The 27,237-nt window shown below is 42.0% G+C and overlaps 1 protein-coding gene across 1 annotated transcript in view; it reads left to right on the forward strand.

Moving 5' to 3' along the window:
* Positions 1–27,237, forward strand: part of LOC144785087 (cytochrome P450 2K1-like) — a 104,764-nt gene that overhangs the window by 32,310 nt on the left and 45,217 nt on the right. Inside the window, exons 3-5 of the mRNA XM_078664191.1 lie at positions 15,574–15,723; positions 17,736–17,896; positions 20,667–20,840. Coding sequence (XP_078520317.1) covers positions 15,574–15,723; positions 17,736–17,896; positions 20,667–20,840 — 485 coding nt within the window. The remainder of the gene's footprint in view (positions 1–15,573; positions 15,724–17,735; positions 17,897–20,666; positions 20,841–27,237) is intronic.

Here is a 27,237-nt window from a genome sequence, read left to right on the forward strand (position 1 = left end):
ACCTCTTTTAAAGAAGAATGCAAGGTTTACATGGTCTGATATGATGACTGAAGCATTTCAAAGTCTCAAATCTTTTATTGTGAATGCTCCGTGCTTGAAACCTTTTGTTGTAGGAAAAAAGTGTACTATTATGGTTGACGCAAGTAGCACAGGGTTAGGTTCTGTTCTCATGCAGAATGATTGTGGAAAAGAATGGATAATTGCCTATGCTTCAAGGGCGTTGAAGGATGCTGAAAAACATTATTCAGTGATCGAGAGAGAGTTATTGGCTTCAGTTTGGGCAGCCGAACATTTTAAAACATTTTTGTGGGGGACAAAATTCACAATAAAAACTGACCACAAGCCTCTTATCTATATGATGGCACCTGGTGGAGGCCGTACCATGTCAGCTCGCCTAGCTAGACTAGCTTCCAGATTGCAAACTTTCCAATTTGAAATGATGTACGTAAAAGGGAAAACTAATGTTCATGCGGATTGCATGTCCAGACTGCATTCCTTTGGTGAGGTATCGGGTGACGATGATGAGTGTGAGGTTGCTTTTACTGCTCAAGACGTTTTGATGGTATATGGGGAAAAATTTGATTTAAGTAGGGAAGCCTGGACAAGAGAAATGGAAAGAAGCACTGAATTGACTGAAGTTAAGAACTACATCCAGCAAGGGTGGCCGGAGCAAAGGAATTTTTCAGGTGAAATGATGAGTTATGCTAAGGTGCAAGATGAGTTAGCAATTGAAAATGGTTTGCTTATGAGAGGTGATAAGTTTATCCCCCCTCCTTCATTAAGGAATACCATTATTAGTATTGCTCATGAAGGACCTTTGGGGATCTCGTTTACTAGGAGGCGAATAAAAGATTTTTTTTGGTGGCCAGGCGTAGATAGTTGCGTGGAACATTATGTTCAGAATTGCATTGAGTGCGCTAATAGTGACAAGTCTGCTGTTCCTTTGCGTCCTGCACCTTGTCCTGTCGAATATCCTTTTGGTCCTTGGCGTAAATTAGGACTTGATTTCATTGGACCGTTCACTGTTTTGCCTGAACAAGGAAGGTTTGGCATTGTTTTGATAGATTATTTCTCGAAATGGCCAGAGGTCAAAATGGTAAAGGACATTACAACTAAGAATGTAATAGAGTTCTTAGACGAAATTTTTTGCAGGGAAGGGATCCCAGAAGAGTTAGTCACTGACAACGGACCGCAGTTTATCAGTAAGGAGTTTGAGTGTTTTCTTACTAAGTGTGGGATAAAGCATAATAAAATCGCTGTTTTCCATCCAGAAGCCAATGGGCAAGTTGAGAGGTTTAACAGAGTGGTTAAGGAAGCTATACAACTTTCAGTTAAAGGTAATCTAAACTGGCGTAACGCTCTTCAGTCCATGTTGTTGTCTTACAGGACGTCACCAAATTCTGTCACGATGGTCAGTCCATTTGAACTTTTAAGAGGTAGGAAACCCAGTACTCGATTGACTCCGTGGTGGTTAAAGAAAAATTTGAATGAACACTGTAGTTTTTCAAAGGTCGACTATGAATTGGTACGCAACAGAGTATGTGCATATAAAGACGAGATGAAAAAAAGGATGGAAAAGAAGCGAGGTTCAGTGAGCAAACACGTAATTTCTGTTGGTGATTTGGTACGTATCAAGAGAAAGGAAGGAGTGTTGAAAGGAGGGCAAATTTGGTCACATCCTAAAGAAATTATTGAAGTTTTTAAGCATGCGGTTAGAATTGATGATGGAAGTGTATGGAATTTGAACAGGGTTTCTATATTCAAGGGTAGAGAGAATGTTGAATTAGATGGTGATGGTAATGTTTTTTTGGATGTTGAGTCCGGGAATGAAAGATGTTTTCCAAATGACAATCTTCCAAGTGGGAATGATACATTTTCCAATAATCTTCCAGATGAAGATTCTACATTTTCTCATCCTATTGTGTTTTCAAAAAAAATGTTCAAGAATTCATCGTCTTCCTGAAAAATACAAAGACTTTGTTATGAGTTAGTATTATTATGAGCTGCATTTGATGTATAGATCAATATCTCATGTGCACAGAATGTTTATGATGTATTTTCTTTCAGTGTTAAATTAGTACATTTATATAGTTTTTTTTTGTTTGTTTTTTTTTTAATACAGGAAGGGAGGTGTGTTATATAGTGTAAGTGACACGAGATGGCACGAGATGTCCTCGTGACTATCTCGTGTATGTAGTAGTTAGTGCACATGCATGCTGCATCTTTTGAAGGTGGGAGTTGGTTAAAGGGCATAACGATCTTGACTTGATGAAGAGAGCAGTGTCTCTAATAAACTCCTAAGAAACCTCATTTTGGCTTCGGTACCTTTCCTACGCTTCCTACACTCTCCCTCTCCCCCCTCTCTCCCTCTCTCTCTCCCTCTGTATCTCCCTCTCTATCTCTCCCTCTGTCTTCCTCTATCTGTCTCCCTCTGTCTCCCTCTCTCTCTGTCTTCCTCCCTCGGTCTCCCTCTCTCCCTGTCTCCCTCTGTCTCCATCTGTCTCCGTCCCTCTGTCTCCCTCTCCCCCCTCTCTCCCTCTCTCTCTCCGTCTCTGTCTCCCTCCCTCTGTCTCCCTCCGTCTGTCTTCCTCCCTCTATTTCCGTCTGTCTGTTTCCTTCTGTCTGTCACCCTCTGTCCCCTCACCCCGCGTGTGTTTCAGCCTGGGCAGAGACAGCTTCCTGGACACACACACAGCTGCACCCCAGTACTTTGCAGGTCTTTAAAAGACTATTTACTGCTTTGTTGTGAGTCTCCCGGCCCCCATAGAGCAGAGTGTCAGGGAGTCTGCGCTGTTGCGGCGGTGTTTGCTGACACTCCTTCAAAGGAATGCCTCTTAATTAGCAGCAGTTATGTGTTAAGTGCCCATTAATACTGGTGCCATCCCGCAACACACCCACCCTTTGCAGGCGACACAGTTCTGTGTCGGGCAGGACACACAGTTTGGAAAGCTCTGGATTAGAATGTTGGGGAAGGGAGATAACATTTGCCGGGGTTTGTAACGACATTCCTGTGAGAATCATAAGAGAATAGACATAGCCAAAGCCTTTGTGGTACCTCATTAATACATCCTCTTTCTGCATTGATAAGTGGCCAGATCACATGTTCTGAGGTCTCACTGCATGAAGGTGTGTCAAACATTTTCATTGTTGTACCCATGTTCCTTGGAGAGAGGGTCCAGTGCCCTGAGAGGGAAATGCTTCTTTGTAGCATTTATTGAAAAAGAATAAATGGCGAAAGAAATTGGTCGAGACACACATTTTCTACCCACAGTGTAGTGTGTATTTACTATTCTAACTCCACGCTGCCTTTATACTGGGTCGGCTATTCAGTAGACTGAAGCAAATATAACTAAATTTCTAGTTTTCTTTATGCATTTGCTCAAAAGTACCTAAACACACTACAGGAACCAATTCTGTAGGGTGCTGCTCTTCAGAGATGGTGTTTGTCTAGGTTTGTTAGAGCTTACCAACACTGTGAGAATCGAGAATCTGCGTGGTACAGGGATGGGGCAGAAAGAGAGAGAGCGAGAAGGAGGGAGAGAGAGATGAGGGAGGAGCACTGGTTAGAACCTTTTAGCCAGGGCTGCTTTTGATTTCCCAGTCCAACATTGACACATGTAGTGATTTATTCATCTGTAAAAACCACTCAAGGAGTCGGAATACAGGCATTTCTGGACCTCCCAAGGTGTGATTAGCCTTGGATGTTTGTGAAGGTCAACAAGCACATATTTGTGGGCATTCACAAATTACTATCATTACCCTTTCAAGCTTGGGCAAGGTTGGAATTTTACTCCTGCACATTCCTAGGCATGAAGGGGAATGAAAAATCCCCAGATTTCCACAGGGCCTTGGGAAAATGGCTCCTTCGCCCCGAAAATGTGCACATGATGGTATGGAGAATTCCATATAGCGGGAGGGGGATCCTGATTGGAAAACCACATGACATTCTGTAGTATTCTGGTACCCTATTAATGCATTACATGTTATATCCATTTCTACCCCAGCTTGTGGAATGTTGCAGCTATGATGCATTGTGGAATGTTGGGGCTCTGTGGACTGTAGATTTCAGTTGGCATTGGGCTGAGCATCATGTTAGATGTTCCTGGTGGGGCGTTATTACCATCTTAACTACTTAATTACAAATAAACATCTTTGCATCATCATCCGTGTGGACTTCATCACTACATTATTCATGGCGACGAGGACTAGAAGAATCTACGCTTAAATCAAGGTACAAGTGGCTACTTTACTTTTAAAAGGCAACTGGCGCAGTTTACAGCAACTAGACATGACGCAGATTTCAGCAAGAAGCCACAACAAACGTGAGCTACATGAAACTAATGAAGAAATTAAAATACATAAAGAGCCAAGAACCAAGGAGCCACCAAGGAAAAATCAGCACGCTTCAAAGCCCCACCAGTGTCCCTCAGATCGGACAGCCCTGCCCAAGCGTGTTGTACGTGGCTCATCTGGACATTCAACTAGAGTAAGCACATTTTTATTCCTTATTTATATCTGCTATAAATCAAAGCATCTAAAAGAAATCGTGTGCAGACTAAAAGACATGGAGGTAACAGGGTCCGTGAGTATGACCTTGCCACTGCGCAGAGTATGGGACAGTTTATGCAAGAAAGCTGCGCAGCTCGTTTTAAACTGTTTTCTGATCTTTTATGAACCTGTACGAAGCAAAAACTATATGCTTAACACCTGGTGACATGAGTCAGTTTCTTCTTAAGTATTACTATTCAATACGTGTCTGACGTGTTTATCTTGTCACGGACAGAACTGTTTACCTAACGCCAGTCTGTGACATTTCCAATATCTGCACAAAAAAAATAAAGATATTTTCAATGTTCGGGTCCCAGCTGTTGTCTTCAGCGAGGAAATTACAGTTATTGTGTGGATATACAAGCTGCCAGAACGCAATCTGATAACTAAGATGCTAGCTTAAACGAAGCATTTATAAATATTTACAGAGACAGAAAATGAAGCCACATTCGTACTTTCCTACCGTGAGTCTGTCATTGGAGTTACCGTTTAACTGTAGGTCTGTATGTTTGCCTACGCGCTGATCCGGTCTTCACCATGCCACTTTCAAATCAAAAGATTTGGCTTTTGTAGTCTGGTCTGCCCTGTTCCCATGATGCACTGGGCCAGGGACAGACTAATTTGCATACAGCCAGGTTCTGAAACTGGGATGGTGCAATGAGCTAAAAAACGGTGTTGGATCTAGCCCTGATCTCTTGACTGGGTGAGAGTACTCTGCTTAATTCAGAGACTCTGTCCATCACCACCCCTTGTTGTAAATAATTTTGTCCACCCTAAGCGTGGAAGGGTATACTCAGATGTGAGTCCCTTGCTCATTGCACCATCAGGATTCAAGCAAGCCGGGCCGAAGACGGCTGAAATGCCAGAAACCGGTCCCCGGAAGCTTGTTTCCTTCCCAGTGTAAGAATTGGCTTTTGTAGTCTGGTCTGCCCTGTTCCCATGATGCACTGGGCCAGGGACAGACTAATTTGCATACAGCCAGGCTCTGAAACTGGGATGGTGCAATGAGCTAAAAAACGGTGTTGGATCTAGCCCTGATCTCTTGACTGGGTGAGAGTACTCTGCTTAATTCAGAGACTCTGTCCATCACCACCCCTTGTTGTAAATAATTTTGTCCACCCTAAGCGTGGAAGGGTATACTCAGATGTGAGTCCCTTGCTCATTGCACCATCAGGATTCAAGCAAGCCGGGCCGAAGACGGCTGAAATGCCAGAAACCGGTCCGCGGAAGCTTGTTTCCTTCCCAGTGTAAGAATTGGCTTTTGTAGTCTGGTCTGCCCTGTTCCCATGATGCACTGGGCCAGGGACAGACCAATTTGCATACAGCCAGGTTCTGAAACTGGGATGGTGCAATGAGCTAAAAAACGGTGTTGGATCTAGCCCTGATCTCTTGACTGGGTGAGAGTACTCTGCTTAATTCAGAGACTCTGTCCATCACCACCCCTTGTTGTAAATAATTTTGTCCACCCTAAGCGTGGAAGGGTATACTCAGATGTGAGTCCCTTGCTCATTGCACCATCAGGATTAAAGCAAGCCGGGCCGAAGACGGCTGAAATGCCAGAAACCGGTCCCCGGAAGCTTGTTTCCTTCCCAGTGTAAGAATTGGCTTTTGTAGTCTGGTCTGCCCTGTTCCCATGATGCACTGGGCCAGGGACAGACTAATTTGCATACAGCCAGGTTTTGAAACTGGGATGGTGCAATGAGCTAAAAAACGGTGTTGGATCTAGCCCTGATCTCTTGACTGGGTGAGAGTACTCTGCTTAATTCAGAGACTCTGTCCATCGCCACCCCTTGTTGTAAATAATTTTGTCCACCCTAAGCGTGGAAGGGTATACTCAGATGTGAGTCCCTTGCTCATTGCACCATCAGGATTCAAGCAAGCCGGGCCGAAGACGGCTGAAATGCCAGAAACCGGTCCCCGGAAGCTTGTTTCCTTCCCAGTGTAAGAATTGGCTTTTGTAGTCTGGTCTGCCCTGTTCCCATGATGCACTGGGCCAGGGACAGAATAATTTGCATACAGCCAGGTTCTGAAACTGGGATGGTGCAATGAGCTAAAAAACGGTGTTGGATCTAGCCCTGATCTCTTGACTGGGTGAGAGTACTCTGCTTAATTCAGAGATTCTGTCCATCACCACCCCTTGTTGTAAATAACTTTCAAATCTGATGACGTGGTGGCATCTCCTTGTGTCTCAGTGGAAGAGCGTAATGTTTTCAGCGTCATTGCAGTGTGTTGAAGAATCCCGTGTACGTCATTCAGCATCACCGCGCATTGGGAAGTGTCCTATTTTCGTCATTCCGTTTCACTGCGCAACGTTAATCTTCACAACGCGACGTGACGCAGCCAATGTTTTTTTTTTAATTGTATCGTACCATGTTCCCTTGACTACGCTTCACTAATTACTGCCCGGTACGAGCATACATCTCGTCACGATGTCGAGTTCCAGGATAAGCAAATATAACAACATTAAGAGTTTTTCTTTATCGTCATGGTCAAACGTTGTCGAGAGGATTATCGGATCAATTCTTCTCAAGTTTGCAGTAGGAACTTTCGATTTTGTGGGAACTTCTGTTCATTGAACTGGGTGATGTTACCCTTACAGTCTGCGTTCTGCTTTCATCAAAGAGTCTTTTAGTTTGCTGTTTAAGTCTTCAATATGTTTATAAAGTAAAACGTTTTTTATGGCTGATGTTACAACACGATTAGTTCACAATTAAAAAAAAAAAAAAAAAAGTTACACTGCCATCTAGCATTTCATTTTGACAATGGTACATCTTATTGCATGTATGTAATGTTTTCTCAACTTTTGAAATATATTACATTTTAATATTTCGTTTTTTAGGCACACCATTGTCATGTTGCTAATACAAACTTTAACATAGGCTAAATGTTTTACTTCACAGTTTTGGTAAAATATTTACGCTTTAAGTGTAGCTTGTTGATATTTGAACTGGCATACGTCTTGTGTCTGTAGGAATGGGTTATAGTCCCATAGTCCTTAGGGGTGGGTTTTAAGTCCCATATCCTATGTATTTTTGTCTGTAGGAATGGGTTGCAGTCCCATAGTCCTTAGGGGTGGGTTTTTTGTCCCATATCCTATGTATTTTTGTCTGTAGGAATGGGTTGCAGTCCCATAGTCCTTAGGGGTGGGTTTTAAGTCCCATATCCTATTTTTAAAGTTTTATGCAGACACTGTGTGTTTTTGTCTGTAGGAATGGGTTACAGTCCCATAGTCCTTAGGGGTGGGTTTTAAGTCCCATATCCTATTTCTAAAGTTTGTGGTTTTCCTGACTACAGGCTCATTCATAAAAAAAATTTTTTAGGGGGTTTGAGTCCCACCTATACGCTATAATGGATCATATCCTAATTATCTAATGTTTAGGGGGTGTTAGTCCCACATAAGTTTCTAATTTTTACGTCTAAGTCCCATTTTCTTAGTGCTAAGGGACTTTGTTGGGTTTTATTCCTGTAAACGCTTGAAATGCCAAATCCCTCCTGTGGGATAGTTTTTCTTCATTGTAATAGTTTTTCTACATGCTTATGTTTAACTTTTTTGTGAGAGGATGGGTAATTTTTTACTTCTTTTGATGTGCAATTTTATCCGTTTTCTCTTGTTTTATATTGTTCTCACTCTCGTGTTGTGGTTCTTTACCATATATAATTGAGGGTTGGACTTTTAACGCTATCTTGGTTCTTATACTTGTGTCTATCCGTCTTGCATTCCTGTCTGGCCAGTAGGTGTGTATGCCGGTTAGTCGTTGGTATCTTCAATTTTCGTTTCCTTTCTGCTGTTTTCTTATCTTTCTTCTGTTGTGGAAAGGAGAGTGGATAGGTTCTTGTAAGTTTGCTTGCTTCTTTTTGTCTTCCTGACTTATTCATGTTTCTATTTAAAGGAGGATGGGTTTTATTCTTCTGTTGTTGTACCTTCTTTGGTTCTTTCTTAACGTGGTTCTTTTTGATCCTTGTTCTTTCTCTGTTTGTTTTCAATTCGGACGAAAGGGGAAATGTAGTATTTTTTGATCCTTGTTCTTTCTCTGTTTGTTTTCATTTCGGACGAAAGGGGATATGTAGTATTCTGGTACCCTATTAATGCATTACATGTTATATCCATTTCTACCCCAGCTTGTGGAATGTTGCAGCTATGATGCATTGTGGAATGTTGGGGCTCTGTGGACTGTAGATTTCAGTTGGCATTGGGCTGAGCATCATGTTAGATGTTCCTGGTGGGGCGTTATTACCATCTTAACTACTTAATTACAAATAAACATCTTTGCATCATCATCCGTGTGGACTTCATCACTACATTATTCATGGCGACGAGGACTAGAAGAATCTACGCTTAAATCAAGGTACAAGTGGCTACTTTACTTTTAAAAGGCAACTGGCGCAGTTTACAGCAACTAGACATGACGCAGATTTCAGCAAGAAGCCACAACAAACGTGAGCTACATGAAACTAATGAAGAAATTAAAATACATAAAGAGCCAAGAACCAAGGAGCCACCAAGGAAAAATCAGCACGCTTCAAAGCCCCACCAGTGTCCCTCAGATCGGACAGCCCTGCCCAAGCGTGTTGTACGTGGCTCATCTGGACATTCAACTAGAGTAAGCACATTTTTGTTCCTTATTTATATCTGCTATAAATCAAAGCATCTAAAAGAAATCGTGTGCGGACTAAAAGACATGGAGGTAACAGGGTCCGTGAGTATGACCTTGCCACTGCGCAGAGTATGGGACAGTTTATGCAAAAATGCTGCGCAGCTCGTTTTAAACTGTTTTCTGATCTTTTATGAACCTGTACGAAGCAAAGACTATATGCTTAACACCTGGTGACATGAGTCAGTTTCTTCTTAAGTATTACTATTCAATACGTGTCTGACGTGTTTATCTTGTCACGGACAGAACTGTTTACCTAATGCCAGTCTGTGACATTTCCAATATCTGCACAAAAAAAAAAAAGATATTTTCAATGTTCGGGTCCCAGCTGTTGTCTTCAGCGAGGAAATTACAGTTATTGTGTGGATATACAAGCTGCCAGAACGCAATCTGATAACTAAGATGCTAGCTTAAACGAAGCATTTATAAATATTTACAGAGACAGAAAATGAAGCCACATTCGTACTTTCCTACCGTGAGTCTGTCATTGGAGTTACCGTTTAACTGTAGGTCTGTATGTTTGCCTACGCGCTGATCCGGTCTTCACCATGCCACTTTCAAATCAAAAGAATTGGCTTTTGTAGTCTGGTCTGCCCTGTTCCCATGATGCACTGGGCCAGGGACAGACTAATTTGCATACAGCCAGGTTCTGAAACTGGGATGGTGCAATGAGCTAAAAAACGGTGTTGGATCTAGCCCTGATCTCTTTACTGGGTGAGAGTACTCTGCTTAATTCAGAGACTCTGTCCATCACCACCCCTTGTTGTAAATAATTTTGTCCACCCTAAGCGTGGAAGGGTATACTCAGATGTGAGTCCCTTGCTCATTGCACCATCAGGATTCAAGCAAGCCGGGCCGAAGACGGCTGAAATGCCAGAAACCGGTCCCCAGAAGCTTGTTTCCTTCCCAGTGTAAGAATTGGCTTTTGTAGTCTGGTCTGCCCTGTTCCCATGATGCACTGGGCCAGGGACAGACTAATTTGCATACAGCCAGGTTCTGAAACTGGGATGGTGCAATGAGCTAAAAAACGGTGTTGGATCTAGCCCTGATCTCTTGACTGGGTGAGAGTACTCTGCTTAATTGAGAGACTCTGTCCATCACCACCCCTTGTTGTAAATAATTTTGTCCACCCTAAGCGTGGAAGGGTATACTCAGATGTGAGTCCCTTGCTCATTGCACCATCAGGATTCAAGCAAGCCGGGCCGAAGACGGCTGAAATGCCAGAAACCGGTCCCCGGAAGCTTGTTTCCTTCCCAGTGTAAGAATTGGCTTTTGTAGTCTGGTCTGCCCTGTTCCCATGATGCACTGGGCCAGGGACAGACCAATTTGCATACAGCCAGGTTCTGAAACTGGGATGGTGCAATGAGCTAAAAAACGGTGTTGGATCTAGCCCTGATCTCTCGTGTTGTGGTTCTTTACCATATATAATTGAGGGTTGGACTTTTAACGCTATCTTGGTTCTTATACTTGTGTCTATCCGTCTTGCATTCCTGTCTGGCCAGTAGGTGTGTATGCCGGTTAGTCGTTGGTATCTTCAATTTTCGTTTCCTTTCTGCTGTTTTCTTATCTTTCTTCTGTTGTGGAAAGGAGAGTGGATAGGTTCTTGTAAGTTTGCTTGCTTCTTTTTGTCTTCCTGACTTATTCATGTTTCTATTTAAAGGAGGATGGGTTTTATTCTTCTGTTGTTGTACCTTCTTTGGTTCTTTCTTAACGTGGTTCTTTTTGATCCTTGTTCTTTCTCTGTTTGTTTTCAATTCGGACGAAAGGGGAAATGTAGTATTTTTTGATCCTTGTTCTTTCTCTGTTTGTTTTCATTTCAGACGAAAGGGGATATGTAGTATTCTGGTACCCTATTAATGCATTACATGTTATATCCATTTCTACCCCAGCTTGTGGAATGTTGCAGCTATGATGCATTGTGGAATGTTGGGGCTCTGTGGACTGTAGATTTCAGTTGGCATTGGGCTGAGCATCATGTTAGATGTTCCTGGTGGGGCGTTATTACCATCTTAACTACTTAATTACAAATAAACATCTTTGCATCATCATCCGTGTGGACTTCATCACTACATTATTCATGGCGACGAGGACTAGAAGAATCTACGCTTAAATCAAGGTACAAGTGGCTACTTTACTTTTAAAAGGCAACTGGCGCAGTTTACAGCAACTAGACATGACGCAGATTTCAGCAAGAAGCCACAACAAACGTGAGCTACATGAAACTAATGAAGAAATTAAAATACATAAAGAGCCAAGAACCAAGGAGCCACCAAGGAAAAATCAGCACGCTTCAAAGCCCCACCAGTGTCCCTCAGATCGGACAGCCCTGCCCAAGCGTGTTGTACGTGGCTCATCTGGACATTCAACTAGAGTAAGCACATTTTTGTTCCTTATTTATATCTGCTATAAATCAAAGCATCTAAAAGAAATCGTGTGCGGACTAAAAGACATGGAGGTAACAGGGTCCGTGAGTATGACCTTGCCACTGCGCAGAGTATGGGACAGTTTATGCAAAAAAGCTGCGCAGCTCGTTTTAAACTGTTTTCTGATCTTTTATGAACCTGTACGAAGCAAAGACTATATGCTTAACACCTGGTGACATGAGTCAGTTTCTTCTTAAGTATTACTATTCAATACGTGTCTGACGTGTTTATCTTGTCACGGACAGAACTGTTTACCTAATGCCAGTCTGTGACATTTCCAATATCTGCACAAAAAAAAAAAAGATATTTTCAATGTTCGGGTCCCAGCTGTTGTCTTCAGCGAGGAAATTACAGTTATTGTGTGGATATACAAGCTGCCAGAACGCAATCTGATAACTAAGATGCTAGCTTAAACGAAGCATTTATAAATATTTACAGAGACAGAAAATGAAGCCACATTCGTACTTTCCTACCGTGAGTCTGTCATTGGAGTTACCGTTTAACTGTAGGTCTGTATGTTTGCCTACGCGCTGATCCGGTCTTCACCATGCCACTTTCAAATCAAAAGAATTGGCTTTTGTAGTCTGGTCTGCCCTGTTCCCATGATGCACTGGGCCAGGGACAGACTAATTTGCATACAGCCAGGTTCTGAAACTGGGATGGTGCAATGAGCTAAAAAACGGTGTTGGATCTAGCCCTGATCTCTTTACTGGGTGAGAGTACTCTGCTTAATTCAGAGACTCTGTCCATCACCACCCCTTGTTGTAAATAATTTTGTCCACCCTAAGCGTGGAAGGGTATACTCAGATGTGAGTCCCTTGCTCATTGCACCATCAGGATTCAAGCAAGCCGGGCCGAAGACGGCTGAAATGCCAGAAACCGGTCCCCGGAAGCTTGTTTCCTTCCCAGTGTAAGAATTGGCTTTTGTAGTCTGGTCTGCCCTGTTCCCATGATGCACTGGGCCAGGGACAGACTAATTTGCATACAGCCAGGTTCTGAAACTGGGATGGTGCAATGAGCTACAAAACGGTGTTGGATCTAGCCCTGATCTCTTGACTGGGTGAGAGTACTCTGCTTAATCCAGAGACTCTGTCCATCACCACCCCTTGTTGTAAATAATTTTGTCCACCCTAAGCGTGGAAGGGTATACTCAGATGTGAGTCCCTTGCTCATTGCACCATCAGGATTCAAGCAAGCCGGGCCGAAGACGGCTGAAATGCCAGAAACCGGTCCCCGGAAGCTTGTTTCCTTCCCAGTGTAAGAATTGGCTTTTGTAGTCTGGTCTGCCCTGTTCCCATGATGCACTGGGCCAGGGACAGACTAATTTGCATACAGCCAGGTTCTGAAACTGGGATGGTGCAATGAGCTAAAAAACGGTGTTGGATCTAGCCCTGATCTCTTGACTGGGTGAGAGTACTCTGCTTAATTCAGAGACTCTGTCCATCACCACCCCTTGTTGTAAATAACTTTCAAATCTGATGACGTGGTGGCATCTCCTTGTGTCTCAGTGGAAGAGCGTAATGTTTTCAGCGTCATTGCAGTGTGTTGAAGAATCCCGTGTACGTCATTCAGCATCACCGCGCATTGGGAAGTGTCCTATTTTCGTCATTCCGTTTCACTGCGCAACGTTAATCTTCACAACGCGACGTGACGCAGCCAATGTTTTTTTTTTAATTGTATCGTACCATGTTCCCTTGACTACGCTTCACTAATTACTGCCCGGTACGAGCATACATCTCGTCACGATGTCGAGTTCCAGGATAAGCAAATATAACAACATTAAGAGTTTTTCTTTATCGTCATGGTCAAACGTTGTCGAGAGGATTATCGGATTAATTCTTCTCAAGTTTGCAGTAGGAACTTTCGACTTTTGTGGGAACTTCTGTTCATTGAACTGGGTGATGTTACCTTTACAGTCTGCGTTCTGCTTTCATCAAAGAGTCTTTTAGTTTGCTGTTTAAGTCTTCAATATGTTTATAAAGTAAAACGTTTTTTATGGCTGATGTTACAACACGATTAGTTCACAATTAAAAAAAAAAAAAAAAAAAAGTTACACTGCCATCTAGCGTTTCATTTTGACAATGGTACATCTTATTGCATGTATGTAATGTTTTCTCAACTTTTGAAATATATTACATTTTAATATTTCGTTTTTTAGGCACACCATTGTCATGTTGCTAATACAAACTTTAACATAGGCTAAATGTTTTACTTCACAGTTTTGGTAAAATATTTACGCTTTAAGTGTAGCTTGTTGATATTTGAACTGGCATACGTCTTGTGTCTGTAGGAATGGGTTATAGTCCCATAGTCCTTAGGGGTGGGTTTTAAGTCCCATATCCTGTGTATTTTTGTCTGTAGGAATGGGTTGCATTCCCATAGTCCTTAGGGGTGGGTTTTTAGTCCCATATCCTATGTATTTTTGTCTGTAGGAATGGGTTGCAGTCCCATAGTCCTTAGGGGTGGGTTTTAAGTCCCATATCCTATTTTTTAAGTTTTATGCAGACACTGTGTGTTTTTGTCTGTAGGAATGGGTTACAGTCCCATAGTCCTTAGGGGTGGGTTTTAAGTCCCATATCCTATTTCTAAAGTTTGTGGTTTTCCTGACTACAGGCTCATTCATAACATTTTTTTTTAGGGGGATTGAGTCCCACCTATACGCTATAATGGATCATATCCTAATTATCTAATGTTTAGGGGGTGTTAGTCCCACATAAGTTTCTAATTTTTACGTCTAAGTCCCATTTTCTTAGTGCTAAGGGACTTTGTTGGGTTTTATTCCTGTAAACGCTTGAAATGCCAAATCCCTCCTGTGGGATAGTTTTTCTTCATTGTAATAGTTTTTCTACATGCTTATGTTTAACTTTTTTGTGAGAGGATGGGTTATTTTTTACTTCTTTTGATGTGCAATTTTATCCGTTTTCTCTTGTTTTACATTGTTCTCACTCTCGTGTTGTGGTTCTTTACCATATATAATTGAGGGTTGGACTTTTAACGCTATCTTGGTTCTTATACTTGTGTCTATCCGTCTTGCATTCCTGTCTGGCCAGTAGGTGTGTATGCCGGTTAGTCGTTGGTATCTTCAATTTTCGTTTCCTTTCTGCTGTTTTCTTATCTTTCTTCTGTTGTGGAAAGGAGAGTGGATAGGTTCTTGTAAGTTTGCTTGCTTCTTTTTGTCTTCCTGACTTATTCATGTTTCTATTTAAAGGAGGATGGGTTTTATTCTTCTGTTGTTGTACCTTCTTTGGTTCTTTCTTAACGTGGTTCTTTTTGATCATCCTTGTTCTTTCTCTGTTTGTTTTCAATTCGGACGAAAGGGGAAATGTAGTATTTTTTGATCCTTGTTCTTTCTCTGTTTTCATTTCGGACGAAAGGGGATATGTAGTATTCTGGTACCCTATTAATGCATTACATGTTATATCCATTTCTACCCCAGCTTGTGGAATGTTGCAGCTATGATGCATTGTGGAATGTTGGGGCTCTGTGGACTGTAGATTTCAGTTGGCATTGGGCTGAGCATCATGTTAGATGTTCCTGGTGGGGCGTTATTACCATCTTAACTACTTAATTACAAATAAACATCTTTACATCATCATCCGTGTGGACTTCATCACTACACATTCCAGGAATCACCATGGAAATTGTGCTTGGCACAGCGTTCTGTGCAAATTCCTGGAAGCTTTTGTGAATTTTAAGAAGTGGTACATTTACCGTGGAAGCAGATTTTAATTCACAAGTGTAGATTAACTTTTGAAATCTGTCCTGGTGTGTGTGCTCTGCAAGGCAGGCACCCACCCTGCTGCTGCCCAAATGTGGGCCTAGCACAGTTACTCATCAGACCTTTGGTATTTGATCAGAGCTTGTGGTGGAGATGAACTGGATTGTAATATAGTATTTATTCCACGTCCCGAAAGAAGTATTAAATACATTTATCAATGTCTGTCTTCTAGGAATTGTCTTCAGCCATGGAGAGCCATGGAAAGTTATGCGGAGGTTTACTTTGTCAACACTGCGTGATTTTGGAATGGGCAAGAAAACCATAGAAGACAAAATTCTGGACGAGTTACAGGCCCTTATTACGCATTTCGAATCTTATAAGGGTAACTCATGGGTGCTTTTATTTTCATGATATTATGGTTATTGTGAGATTTTATGGAGCCACTCAGTGAAGTACTCAGCACTCTAGTTCTTTCAGTCGATGAAAGAGTGTATAAATATACACCTTTAGAGGACCATGTATGTAGAAGTATTGTCCTGTGATATTGTCTTTGAATGGGTATGTGATAGTTATTTCACTATGTAAAGATTAAAATAACAATGTTATGCTTATAACACTTCAAAATACACTTCTGCCATTTCTAAGTGCTGCACACATCAGGCTGAATCTGACCTTCAGATCAGAGCAAATGTGAACTCACTCTTGCTGGCTTATTACCTGGAGGTCGTACATGCCTGATTTAGAAAAAGATTGCATAAAGTAGTAAAAAATATGTGCTTATTTGTAAAGTTATGTAGATATGCTATGTACTTGTTTTTATCAAATGATTACCTGCAAACATAAAAAACGATATTTACATATTTGTAAACGTATATGACATCTTATATGTCTCTGTTTTATCTAAGGAATGTCTGAAACAGGGACAGCTATTTTGCATGCATTTGTAAAGTCTTTAGGTCCAACATAGTACACAAAAACCATGTTAAAAGTATGACCTCTAGCATAATTTTAATACAACTGCAAAACAGACATAAAGTATCTTAATACCATCTAGAATTCCTTCTCAAACGATCATGCACAACTGATAGCAACTTTAGAAAGAAAAGTAATTTTGTTAATAACATAAGCCTATCTCACCATGAACTTTACCTGTGAAGCAATCATGTCAATTTAACATGCAGACCTGCATTCAAAATGGAGAACTGGAAGGGCGTAAGGATCCTGGGATTCATAGAACTCAACCATTTTTCTGTCTTATCTTAACTACCCCATTTGGTCTCTAGCAGACCAGGATTCTTCTCCTCTGAACACATGCCCATGACTTGGAGGACATTTTACTATCATCGTTACCCTTGTCTCCCTCACTCTCCGTGTACGGTGCAGGTCCTTGCTACATCACTTCCCTGATCTTTGGCCACTGTCGGTCTTCCTCACTGAGATCCTATAGCACTCACCTTCTGTCAGTGCCATAATTTGTCATGGTTATTAAAATAGGCCAGGGTCTTCCTATAGATAGCGTGTTGTTCGATCTCTCTTACTGCTCACCTTAGGATGATTAAAAATGGCTTCTCCTTCAGGCAGGACCTTATAGTCGGCCATGCTAAGAGTGTAGGTGAAGCCCAATGAACTCATGAACTTATTGGGTTTGTACCTCAATAGTTTAAAGAAGACACAAGGCCTTACTCCTATTTGATGGACATTGTGAAGCAGAAATAAAGAAATCACTTCTTAGTAGCATCCATGGCAGGCAAGCCCTAGAAAAAAACACTCAGTATTAATTGGATTATTGAGTATGAACTTTGCTACAAAGCACCAGGGTGCTGTACAAAGAAGGTAGAACAAAAGATTAGTGGTCACAACAAGAGGAGGTACACTGGAGAAGAAGATTTTAGAGAGCTGGCGAGTCAGGTGGCATGGTCGCCACTCATTTTCAGTTGCTTTAACCTATATTTTCAAACTTTCTTTCTTAAAGGTGATCCATTCAGTGGTGCATGATCTTTTCGGCAGCTCCGATCTTTCATACTGCAACTAAAATGGAACCCTCAAAAATCTGCATTATGACAACACTCATATAAAACACATCTTATTTTACAAAATATTTGTTTCAAATCTTATAATTTTACACATGAAAAAAACTTTTCATATATTCTCTTATCTCCCATGATCCACTACATTGACCCATGTCTAATTCAGTATTACTTGCTACATCTTAAAACCTCTAGATGTGACATGATTGTGAATATCTACATTATTGATTTCCCTTATTCAATGAGAGCATCCATAAACATTTACAAAGTAGCAATTCCAGTGGCAAAACAATACCCCTTCTTGTGAAATGACTAAGGGGCATAAGGATTTCAGGATTAAAAGTTTTATTTATGGTTTGGAATGTAGGAAACCCCTTTGATACCAGGATTATACTGAACAGCGCTGTTTCCAACGTCATATGCTCCATAATATTTGGAAAGAGGTTCGAGTACGAAGATCCAACATTTCTGACTTTGATCCATCTCCTGAGCGAAAATATCAGATTGATAGGTACTTCTCAGGTGCAGGTAATTCTCAGTGTCATTATAAAATATATGTTATTGAAGTGTGGTGTGAGTTGGGAAGGGAACTGCGATATTTACCCTCTGCTGCCATGTATAAGTTAGTATTTGTTAGCCCTGGCTGAAGCTGTAGACTATGCTCGTAGACAATTTAAGTTAGGGAGGCTTATATCTTTCCATCTCCATATGTTGTTAAAGTTAATGGGTTTTGAAGAATGCTCAGACGCCACAAATGACTAAGGGCCCAATTACAACTTTGGCGGTACTGCGCTGGCTCTCTGTCGACACAGCAATGCCAAAGCCCCACAAGGACCGCCCGCCTTATTACGAGATGAACTCATGTAAGACAGATGGTCCTTTGCCTTCCCCGTGGCGGTGCCTGGAAAACAGGCACCGCAATGGGAGCGGCAAAAAAAGTTTCAGCATGGCATGGACGGTGACGACAATTCTCTGCTGGAACTTTGGGGGAATACAGACCCCTGAATGTAACCCCATGGCGGGGGGACATGGGAGCCCTGTAGGCCCCATTTGTTCCTGCACTGCCAGCCTTTTCATGAAATAGCTGGTGGTGGTGAAACTCGTAATATGCTGAGTGGGACTGGGCCAGTCCAGCTCAGCATATTGCAATGAGCCTCCGCACTGCCACCGCTAGGGGACGGCTGTTTCCTGGCGCAGCAGGTGGCACTCTGCCGCTACAACTACATGTAGTTGTAATACGTCTGACGGACCATTGCCACCGCACTCATAATCAGGCCCTAAGTTTTTTGTAATTAATGTACATTTTCACTATCCTTCTTGGGGACAACTACTTCTTAATTTCTCTTAGGTCAAGAATGTGTTATCTTTCAAATGATAAATAAAAAATTTCTAAACGAAAAAAAAAAAAAGAATGAAAATATTGCAGAAAGTATCTGTCTGTACAAGAATACTCTTTGGCCTGTTGTTGTGTGTCTAATATTTAGCATTGAAAAGAGTCAGTCATCTCAGGCACTTGAATGTTTATATTTAGTAGCCACATTTACAGCGTTAAGAGTCCCACTTAACAGTAAAAAAATAAGGTTATCTACATATCCAACGTAAAGAATGGTAACTATTGAATACCGTGCCTATTATTGTTAAGAATTAATATTATAGTATGTCTTCATGGAAATGCTAAAATGTTTTTTAAAAACTTACACGAAACTCATATGTCATCAGCATATAGTTGTGCAATCACACTCAAAGCTTGGAATGTCTGTGGAAACGCATTTAGAGCATGCAGCCATTGCATGGGCGTAACACAGGCCCCAGCAGCCCCTGTGGCGCAGTAGGGGCTCAAACCCCCCCAAGGCGCCCCAACCCTTAAATGAGGCCTACTAATACCAAGGAATATCTCTCAGATGCAGGAGTCTCTGGCCCCTTATCTGATTTTTTTGGGGGCCCTGTCATTTTGATTTGAAAAATATTATTGTAGTGTGAGGCAACACTAAGAAGTAGCCATGTGAATAATGATCAGTGATGGACATCATTCCTTCCGTCGCCATGGGTGGTAGAAACATTGATATTGCAAAGAAATTCTATAATCTCCTAGAACACAAAGGAGTCTTGTCTGATGGGTTAAACATCTCAGCAGTGTGTGGCTGATAGTTTGCTGGTGGTACCGCTGTGGCACCACCAAGCATATGGCACCACCAAGCATATTACTAGTTTCCTCATCGGATGTATGTCACTACAACGCATGCTTTTACAACGCATGCCATTACGACGCAGGTTTTACAACGCAAGTCGTTACAACGACTTGCGTTGGGGGGCGCTGGATAGTGAATACTTTAATTTACTATTCCAACTCCAGTCCCCGTGGATAGTAGGGAAGGTGTTGGATAGTAATTAAACTATTCCCTATCCTAGAGCGCCCCCCAGCGCAATTCGTTGTAATAACTTGCGTTGTAAAAGTTGCGTCTTAATGGTAGTGCGTTGTAAAAATTGCGTTGTGAAGGATGTTTCCCTTCCTCATCACCAGGAAAAGTGTGGTGTGAGGAAACAAAGGGGCCCTACAGGGTCCCCTGTTGCCTCTGCGCCATGGGGTTCATGCAGGGGGCTTATGTTGTGTGCCCCCCTGTATGCATGTACCCAGTCCCTGTAAGGCATGGACTCGACAGTCCCTGCCCTACAGGAACTAACTTTGACGCTCCAATGAAAATCATTAAGTTCACCACCAGTAGTTTAAAGCACTAATTTACACAATAGATAGAAAATATATATCTATGATCCATTTCTTCCTATTATTAACTTGAAGTACGAAAATATTTAAGTGAGTATTTTACCCGGTTAGTAAATCACACACCTGCGCCAGAAAAGCATGACTTTCAAGAGTGTGACTTTAAATAATTCTGATCCGCACGTATAGTTCCATTGATATCCTTTGTATTATATTTATGTGTTAGTATAACATCGTATACTACAGAAAAAACGATTACAAATAGCATACACGAATTCATTTTGTTACTTGGAAATGCAAATTGAAAATGGTGCAAGAGAAAAATAGTTGGAATCGAATCAATATTTTGATATCGATATTTCAAGGATATATAGGAATAGCAGATAAGTGAATAACATTTTAGGGCATGCTGATGTCATGCCTGCTGGCCTTTGACAGTAAGCATCTGAAATTATTTAGAAAGTTAGCGGCTGCTTGAAGAACAGTGTCATCCTGCCAGCAAGCTGGTTCTCTTTTTTTAGTTTTATAAGAAGACCTAATATTCAGTTTTATTCTATAATAAATATTTCTTTCTTACAGCTGTATAATTTTTGTCCCTCCCTCGGATTCTTATTCGGGGCTCACAAGACTGTCGGAAAAAACGCAGATGACCAAATTGCTTTCTTTAAAGGGTTCTTCAAGGAACACAAAACAGAATTTGATGCCAACAACATAACTGGATTTATCGATGCATACTTACTGAGGCAGGAGCAGGTATGTACATTCATGTGTGTTCATGGCCACTGTTGCCCTAGGCAGGGACATCTTAAGGATTTTGGGGGCCCTGGGATAAACGTATTTTTGGGGCCCCTGTTCGGAACAGCTTTGAATTTATGATCAAATGCCAGCTTTTTCGTGCCCATTTTGGCCAGGTCACGAACAGTGAACAGGTACACTCGTCCAGATTCAAAATGTGTTTACATGTAATATTTAGGGATAGTGACGTGTTTTCAATAGTGTAACACAACAGCAGCGCACTAATATTACTGCAAATAATCTCTGTGACACCCTCCTATTTCTCATATGTGAGGTCCTGTTTTATGTGAAAGAAACTTTTTTGAAACATATAACACACATATCTATCTGCAAAATGCCTATAACAGACTCTCACATATCACCCATATTAAAAATAAAATAATAGAAAAGGGTATTTCAAACAATCTATTTCAGAATTATTGAAGGTCATCAGGGCAAGACTCTCCAAAGAATAGAGCCAGCTCTATCAGGGGCCCCCCTGAATGGGCCCCCCCTGAAAGGTTGGGGCCCTGGGCCAGAGCCCACTTTGCCCATGCCTTAAAACGTCTCTGGCCCTAGGGCAGCTGACAGTACTTGTAAATTATCTCCTAACAACTTTTACATGGTCTTCCTCAAGAAAGGATTTAGGTACTTTTATTTATTTGGCTTGTCCTCCATTATGACATGAAGGGTCTGGTTTAAAGCTTGGAGCATGATGAATATTCCATCACAACCGTGAAGGTTATCCCGGCTGCCGTATTACAAGTGCATTCTATGTTACCACACTTTTAATACGCCGGATGGGATGTCCATCACATATGTGACACAGTATTCCATCCACCTAATTCTACATCAGGCCCATTGTCTAATTAGACATTGGGGGAGGGCCACAGCAGCTTCCTTGACTCAGTGGCGTAGCAAGTGGGAGGTGGAGGGACGATCCGCCCCGGGCGGCACGTGTTTTGGGGCAGGAGCCAAATCCCCCATCTTACCTGCTGCCGGGCGGGGCGGCTGTCACAGGAATCTCCAGCACCCCCACTGGCGACAAAAGCTGGGACCGCCCCAGGCAGCACAACAGCTAGCTACGCCACTGCCTGGACTCCAATATCCCTCCCCTTGCTTCTTCCCATTAATTATAAAGCGAGGAAGCAGGATTGAATGCCCTAATTAGATGGTGGGATATACTCCAACACCTCTGCCTACGGTGGTGGAACTCGCTACTCGGCTCTGGCAGAGACACTGCGCGGAAGCATGGGTGTGGACTGGTTGTGGGGCCTGCTAGCTCTGGGAGGGTCACCCCATGCACCTTGCCAACGGACGTCAAACTGTTATGTGACACTGGAGCAGTGTAAAGCAATAGTTGCACGAAGTAACACTTCCTTAGAGTGAATGCATGGTCTACTGTGACTATTATTATATTATATTCACTCTTTTGTCATGTGCGCGTTATACCATTTCATGCGTATTGTATCGCAGTAATCTTCGATTGTATACTCTTCTTGTCCTCAAATACAATAAAATATTTGAACACAAAAATGCATTCATTTTCTTCTAGGTTTTATTCTCTCTGGGCCCAATTCACAAAGAGCCTCCTTAGTAATGGCGGAGGCTCCACAGTTGTGGCGTAGTCTCCACACTTGTGGCGGAATCTCCAAAGGGAGAAGTCTCATTGCGGAGGTTCCACCATGAGTGCAGAGCCTCTGCCACGAATACTCATTGCGGAGAGTCTGCCAGGAGTGCGGAGGCTACACCACGACTGTGGGTGATCTTTGAGAATCGGGCCCTATTTTTCAATTTTTCAGCAAGTACATACATCGAACAGCTGGCACGTGTTTCGTCAGATGCAGACTTTTTCAAGGCTGTATTAAGTATACAATACATGATATAATTCAACCTACATTGTCTATATATCATGGTGCACCACACCAACGAACGGTGCCAATCATGACTAGCCAGTAAGCAAAGGAAATAGACAGCACTGAGTATTGTGCTTCAATCAAAGAAAATGTGGAGTGAGTGCACAGAATACTCCTCCTGTAAAAGCCATTTTGTGCAATCAAACACTGTCACTCAACTTATTTTCCCCTACTGCTCATTCGTATCCTGTATATTGTACATGACAGCACTAACATGCCAAGACAGACCACGGTTAAGACTCAATTGCATATGGCTGGGTTCAAACTGGGGTGGCATGGTGAGTAAAATAACGATTGATTAAACCAAGATCTGTGACTGCCCAAACGTGGGTCCCTTGCTCGCTGCAGCACTTTATTCGAGCTAGCCAGGCTGATGAGGGGTGATAGCCTGAAACTGGTCCCAGGATGCTTGTTTCCTTTCCAGGGAGGACCTGACTTGGCAGCTCGGGATGGACTGTCCCCATGTGGAGCAGGGTCAAGACTGATTTGCATATGGCTTGGGAACAAAATGGGGTGACGTGCTGAGCAAAATAACGATGGATTAAACCCAGGTTTCTGACTCGGGGAGAGTGTTTGAAATGTTTCAACACTCCCATCCATCATTTTATTTTGTGATCTTGGGCTGGGCATGATTGGCACCGTTTGAAAGTGTGGCACACCGTGATATATAGATGATCTAGGTTGAAATATATCATGTGTTTTATACTTATTACAGCCTTGAAAAAGCTGGTATCAGGTGAAACATGTGTCGACTGTTCGATGCTTGTACTAGCTAGAAACTAGATACCTAAAAAAACCTTGCAGAAGATGAATGGATGATTGGACTACAATGAAGTGTTACTACTGCTTTAACATGCTCCTGTGTCACACTACAGTTTGAATCTGGATGTAACCAATTATTAGGACACCACACATGTGACGCTGATTGAGTACCAGGGAGTCAAACACTGCCAGTAGCACTCATTGTGCAAAGGAGTGATTAATGGTTGTAACAATAAATTCCCAACCCTAATTTGCATTAACAAGATGTGTGATTGATCCTGGACACTGGTGCCTTTTTGTATTCGTGGGTTACACCTTGCCACCTAGCTAAGGTAGTGCATGTGTATTCCCCTCTTGCCGCCCACCCCTCCGCACGAGCTGTGCCCCAGGGAGGGGTGGTTACCTCCCATCACTTATGCATCAAGGGACATGCTGCTAAACGTTAAGTGTACCTTTCTTCGGGTGTTCAAAAAAACCCTAGCAAAATGGGAATCCTGGTAGCTCCCTTGCCAGCCCTATAAGAGAACATCCAGGATTCCTTTTTTTTTATTCGGAGAGTGTTTGCACACTTCCAGGGAAGGTACAAAAGGCAATAACTGTAATCGTCAATAGGATTGCCATGAAGACACATCAGTGCAGAGGTAAGCCCGAGGATTTTATGGGGTGTCTGCCAGATACCAATTCCGACTGTGAGCTCTACAAGTCCACCTGATGCGGGAGGGATATAATCGCCATCTTTCTGAAATCCACAAATCTATTATAACTAAGGGACACAACCGAGGCCATACCAGGAGCCAGGAAGGATTGACGTGTTTAGACACGGTTGTGCAGTGCCTGTATGCTGGTTTAACAGGAGGTCTCTGTGCCTTGTCAGATGATGCACTGACAGCCTCATGCAGTTGATTGTGATGATTGTGCATTTACTGTTCTCGTACCATTGACTGTACTCAAGCATGGGCTGTTTTAGATTCACTTTATTTTAAATCAATGATATGGGGTGTAGACCCTCAGCTGTTGTTTAGTTTTTGTTTGCCTCTGATGTGCCTGATATTGATTTTTGTGTCTCTCTAAAGTCCCTTTGTTGAGACACTTGCTATTCACATTGAACTGTGAGACAAAACTGACCATGTCCCTGTGTGCATGTCCCGCTTGAGTGTGTAGGCCATTACCTCAGTTCACTAGCTTAGGGTTAGGCTTATATTCCAATCTATTCATCCTCCAGTCCTTTCTGTGGGCGCTAATGGTGGGCTCGCACTTTAGCAATGCAGTCCCACACTCAAGGAGGGTTTCTTTATTACTCTTCTATGGTGTTCTGTGTTAATAACCCTGGGGGTCGATTCACAAAGGTAAACTGAGATGAAAGTCTAACTTTACGACTTTCGGTATTCACAAAGAGCATTAAAGAGTATTAGAACATTGGAATATGGAGCACTCCATTAAATACAATGGACTGCTCCGTGCTTCTACGGGCCAGTAAAAGCCTGCGGAGCAACATTCCACTTTGTGTTTGTTCACAGCTGTTGCTGTGAACAAAAGCCTCTCGGAGCCTGAGGAGATTTAAACCTCCTCGGGCTCCGAGAGGCATTTGTTTTGATTTGTTAGAACATTCTTCCCTCTAGTGACAGAATGTTCTAATAGCCTTATAGCCCCCCGTAGCTGGGCTATACCGGCCATTAAAGTCCGGCTCGGGCCGTTAATGCTGGAGCGGGCCTTTAATGGCCGGTTAAGGCTATAGTAAAGATAGACTTTTGTCTCAGTTCTGGTCTCAGTTAAACTTAAGACCAAAACTTAAGTTTAACTGAGACAAAAGTCTGATTTTACGACTCGTAAATGCCCTTTGTGAATACGGTAAGTCTTAAAGTTAGACTTACGTCTCAGTTTACCTATGGGAATTGGTCCCCTGGTGTATTATGAGTTCCTTGAAAGCATGCACTATACAGAACATCCTCTCCAGTCTACCGAGTGGTATTGTCAGGTTCACCCTCTGTGCCTAAAATGTTCATCACACTAAGTAATCTTCCTGTAAGTCCTTGTCCCTTCCCAGTCTTTGCCAACTTCCGTGGGAAGTCTACTGATAACTGTATGCCCACAGCTCTCACCCTCACATAAGCACCATCAAATGTGTAAATAAACCCACTAATGTCCTGACCTTTCAGCATTCCAAAGGCCACTGCTGTGCTACATTACTCCACCCTAATCCCTCAAGTGTCCATGGGACCTTTGGAGCGTGACAGATCGACCGCCAGTCCCATCTACAGAGATTTATTGATTATTTCTCCAGCTCGGTGGTATAATTGGTACTTAATTCACCTCAGCTAGGCAAATTGTAAAATTAGAAAGGTGCAGAATGTTTCTTCTGTTTGTGGAATCATGCAAAGATTGGCAGTAGTTCCCACAATAATTTTTTTAGTGGGGGTATTCACCCCTGGAATTCACTCTTGGAAAATTCAAATCTATCCGATAATCTCAAATGCTACAACCAAGAAATGACCGCTACCTCTTTAACAAGAAACTAGTACCACAAATTCACTTTTGCATGTCTCACCAAAGCTTCTTTTTTAAATATAAACCTCTAACCAGTTGTCTCCACCATACAAATTTACTCTGCGGGTCATGCACCTCTCTACCAGTAAAACAGGGTGATAATGGTTTGCTTGGTTAAATATTTGTGTTATTCACATAAGATCAAGGCAGGATTTATCCATTTATGCACCCAGGATCTGGAGCAACATCACCCTCAACAAGTGAATGCACCCCAAACCTTCTGTAGTGTAGGAAGGAATAAACAGCCCATGGTTCCAAAAGCACCCATACCCCATGGAGCTGGAATCACCATATACCCTGCTCCTTCTAAATGATCCAGAATCCCTCCCCAGGTTCATTCCATTAGTTCAGTGCCTTTTTTCTCCCCAGCTGAGGTTGCGCTGAAAAAGCAATTGTACATACCAAATGGATACACTTTGTGCCAGATAATTTTCCTCTTAAATGTCAGCTTATTTTTTTTAAACTGTATGTGGCCTGGTGCCTGCAGACCACCAGGACTCCAACACGCACAACGTAATTAAGTACTCCTTTTGTCAAAATATAATGCACTTTATCAGGTATGTATCATCAAAAAAAGTCATATCATTTCAATCATCATATGCTTATTGAACAATTAATCATAAACAATCATCAAGGTTTACATTTTCATAAAAAAAGAGACAAATCATATGAACTTTTCGCAAAATAATTCAAAACAATACAATAACACCCAATGCATTTCGGGGCCAAGCCCCTTCGTCAGGGGTCTGTTAGAGAGAGAAGAGAAAAGAAAAGAAAGAAAACCTTATTACTCTTGATGTCAAGGAGGATAAGTGTATGTATACTAAAACTCTAGTTTTGCATGTAGCTTACCTAGTTATTGCAATTTGTTAGCTGCCACTACATTATGTAGGGCATCTGTCTGGTGTTATCTTCTGCTTTCTACGTCTGTAAAGAATGATTTTTATTACTCACTGTGAATTGTCAACTGATTACAAATGAATCACGATAACCTAAATTGATATGAAAGGCTCACCTGTATTTGTAGCCTTAATCCGTCCAATCTAAAAAATTCGTAAATAAACAGACTTTAGTAACTCACGTTTTAATGTTTGCAAAAAAGCAGTGTTCGTAACTATGTAAAAAAAGGAGGGGAACTGCTGTTTACCTGTAGA

Source organism: Lissotriton helveticus, chromosome 10 (genome assembly GCF_964261635.1).
Source record: "Lissotriton helveticus chromosome 10, aLisHel1.1, whole genome shotgun sequence".
NCBI lineage: Eukaryota > Metazoa > Chordata > Amphibia > Caudata > Salamandridae > Lissotriton > Lissotriton helveticus.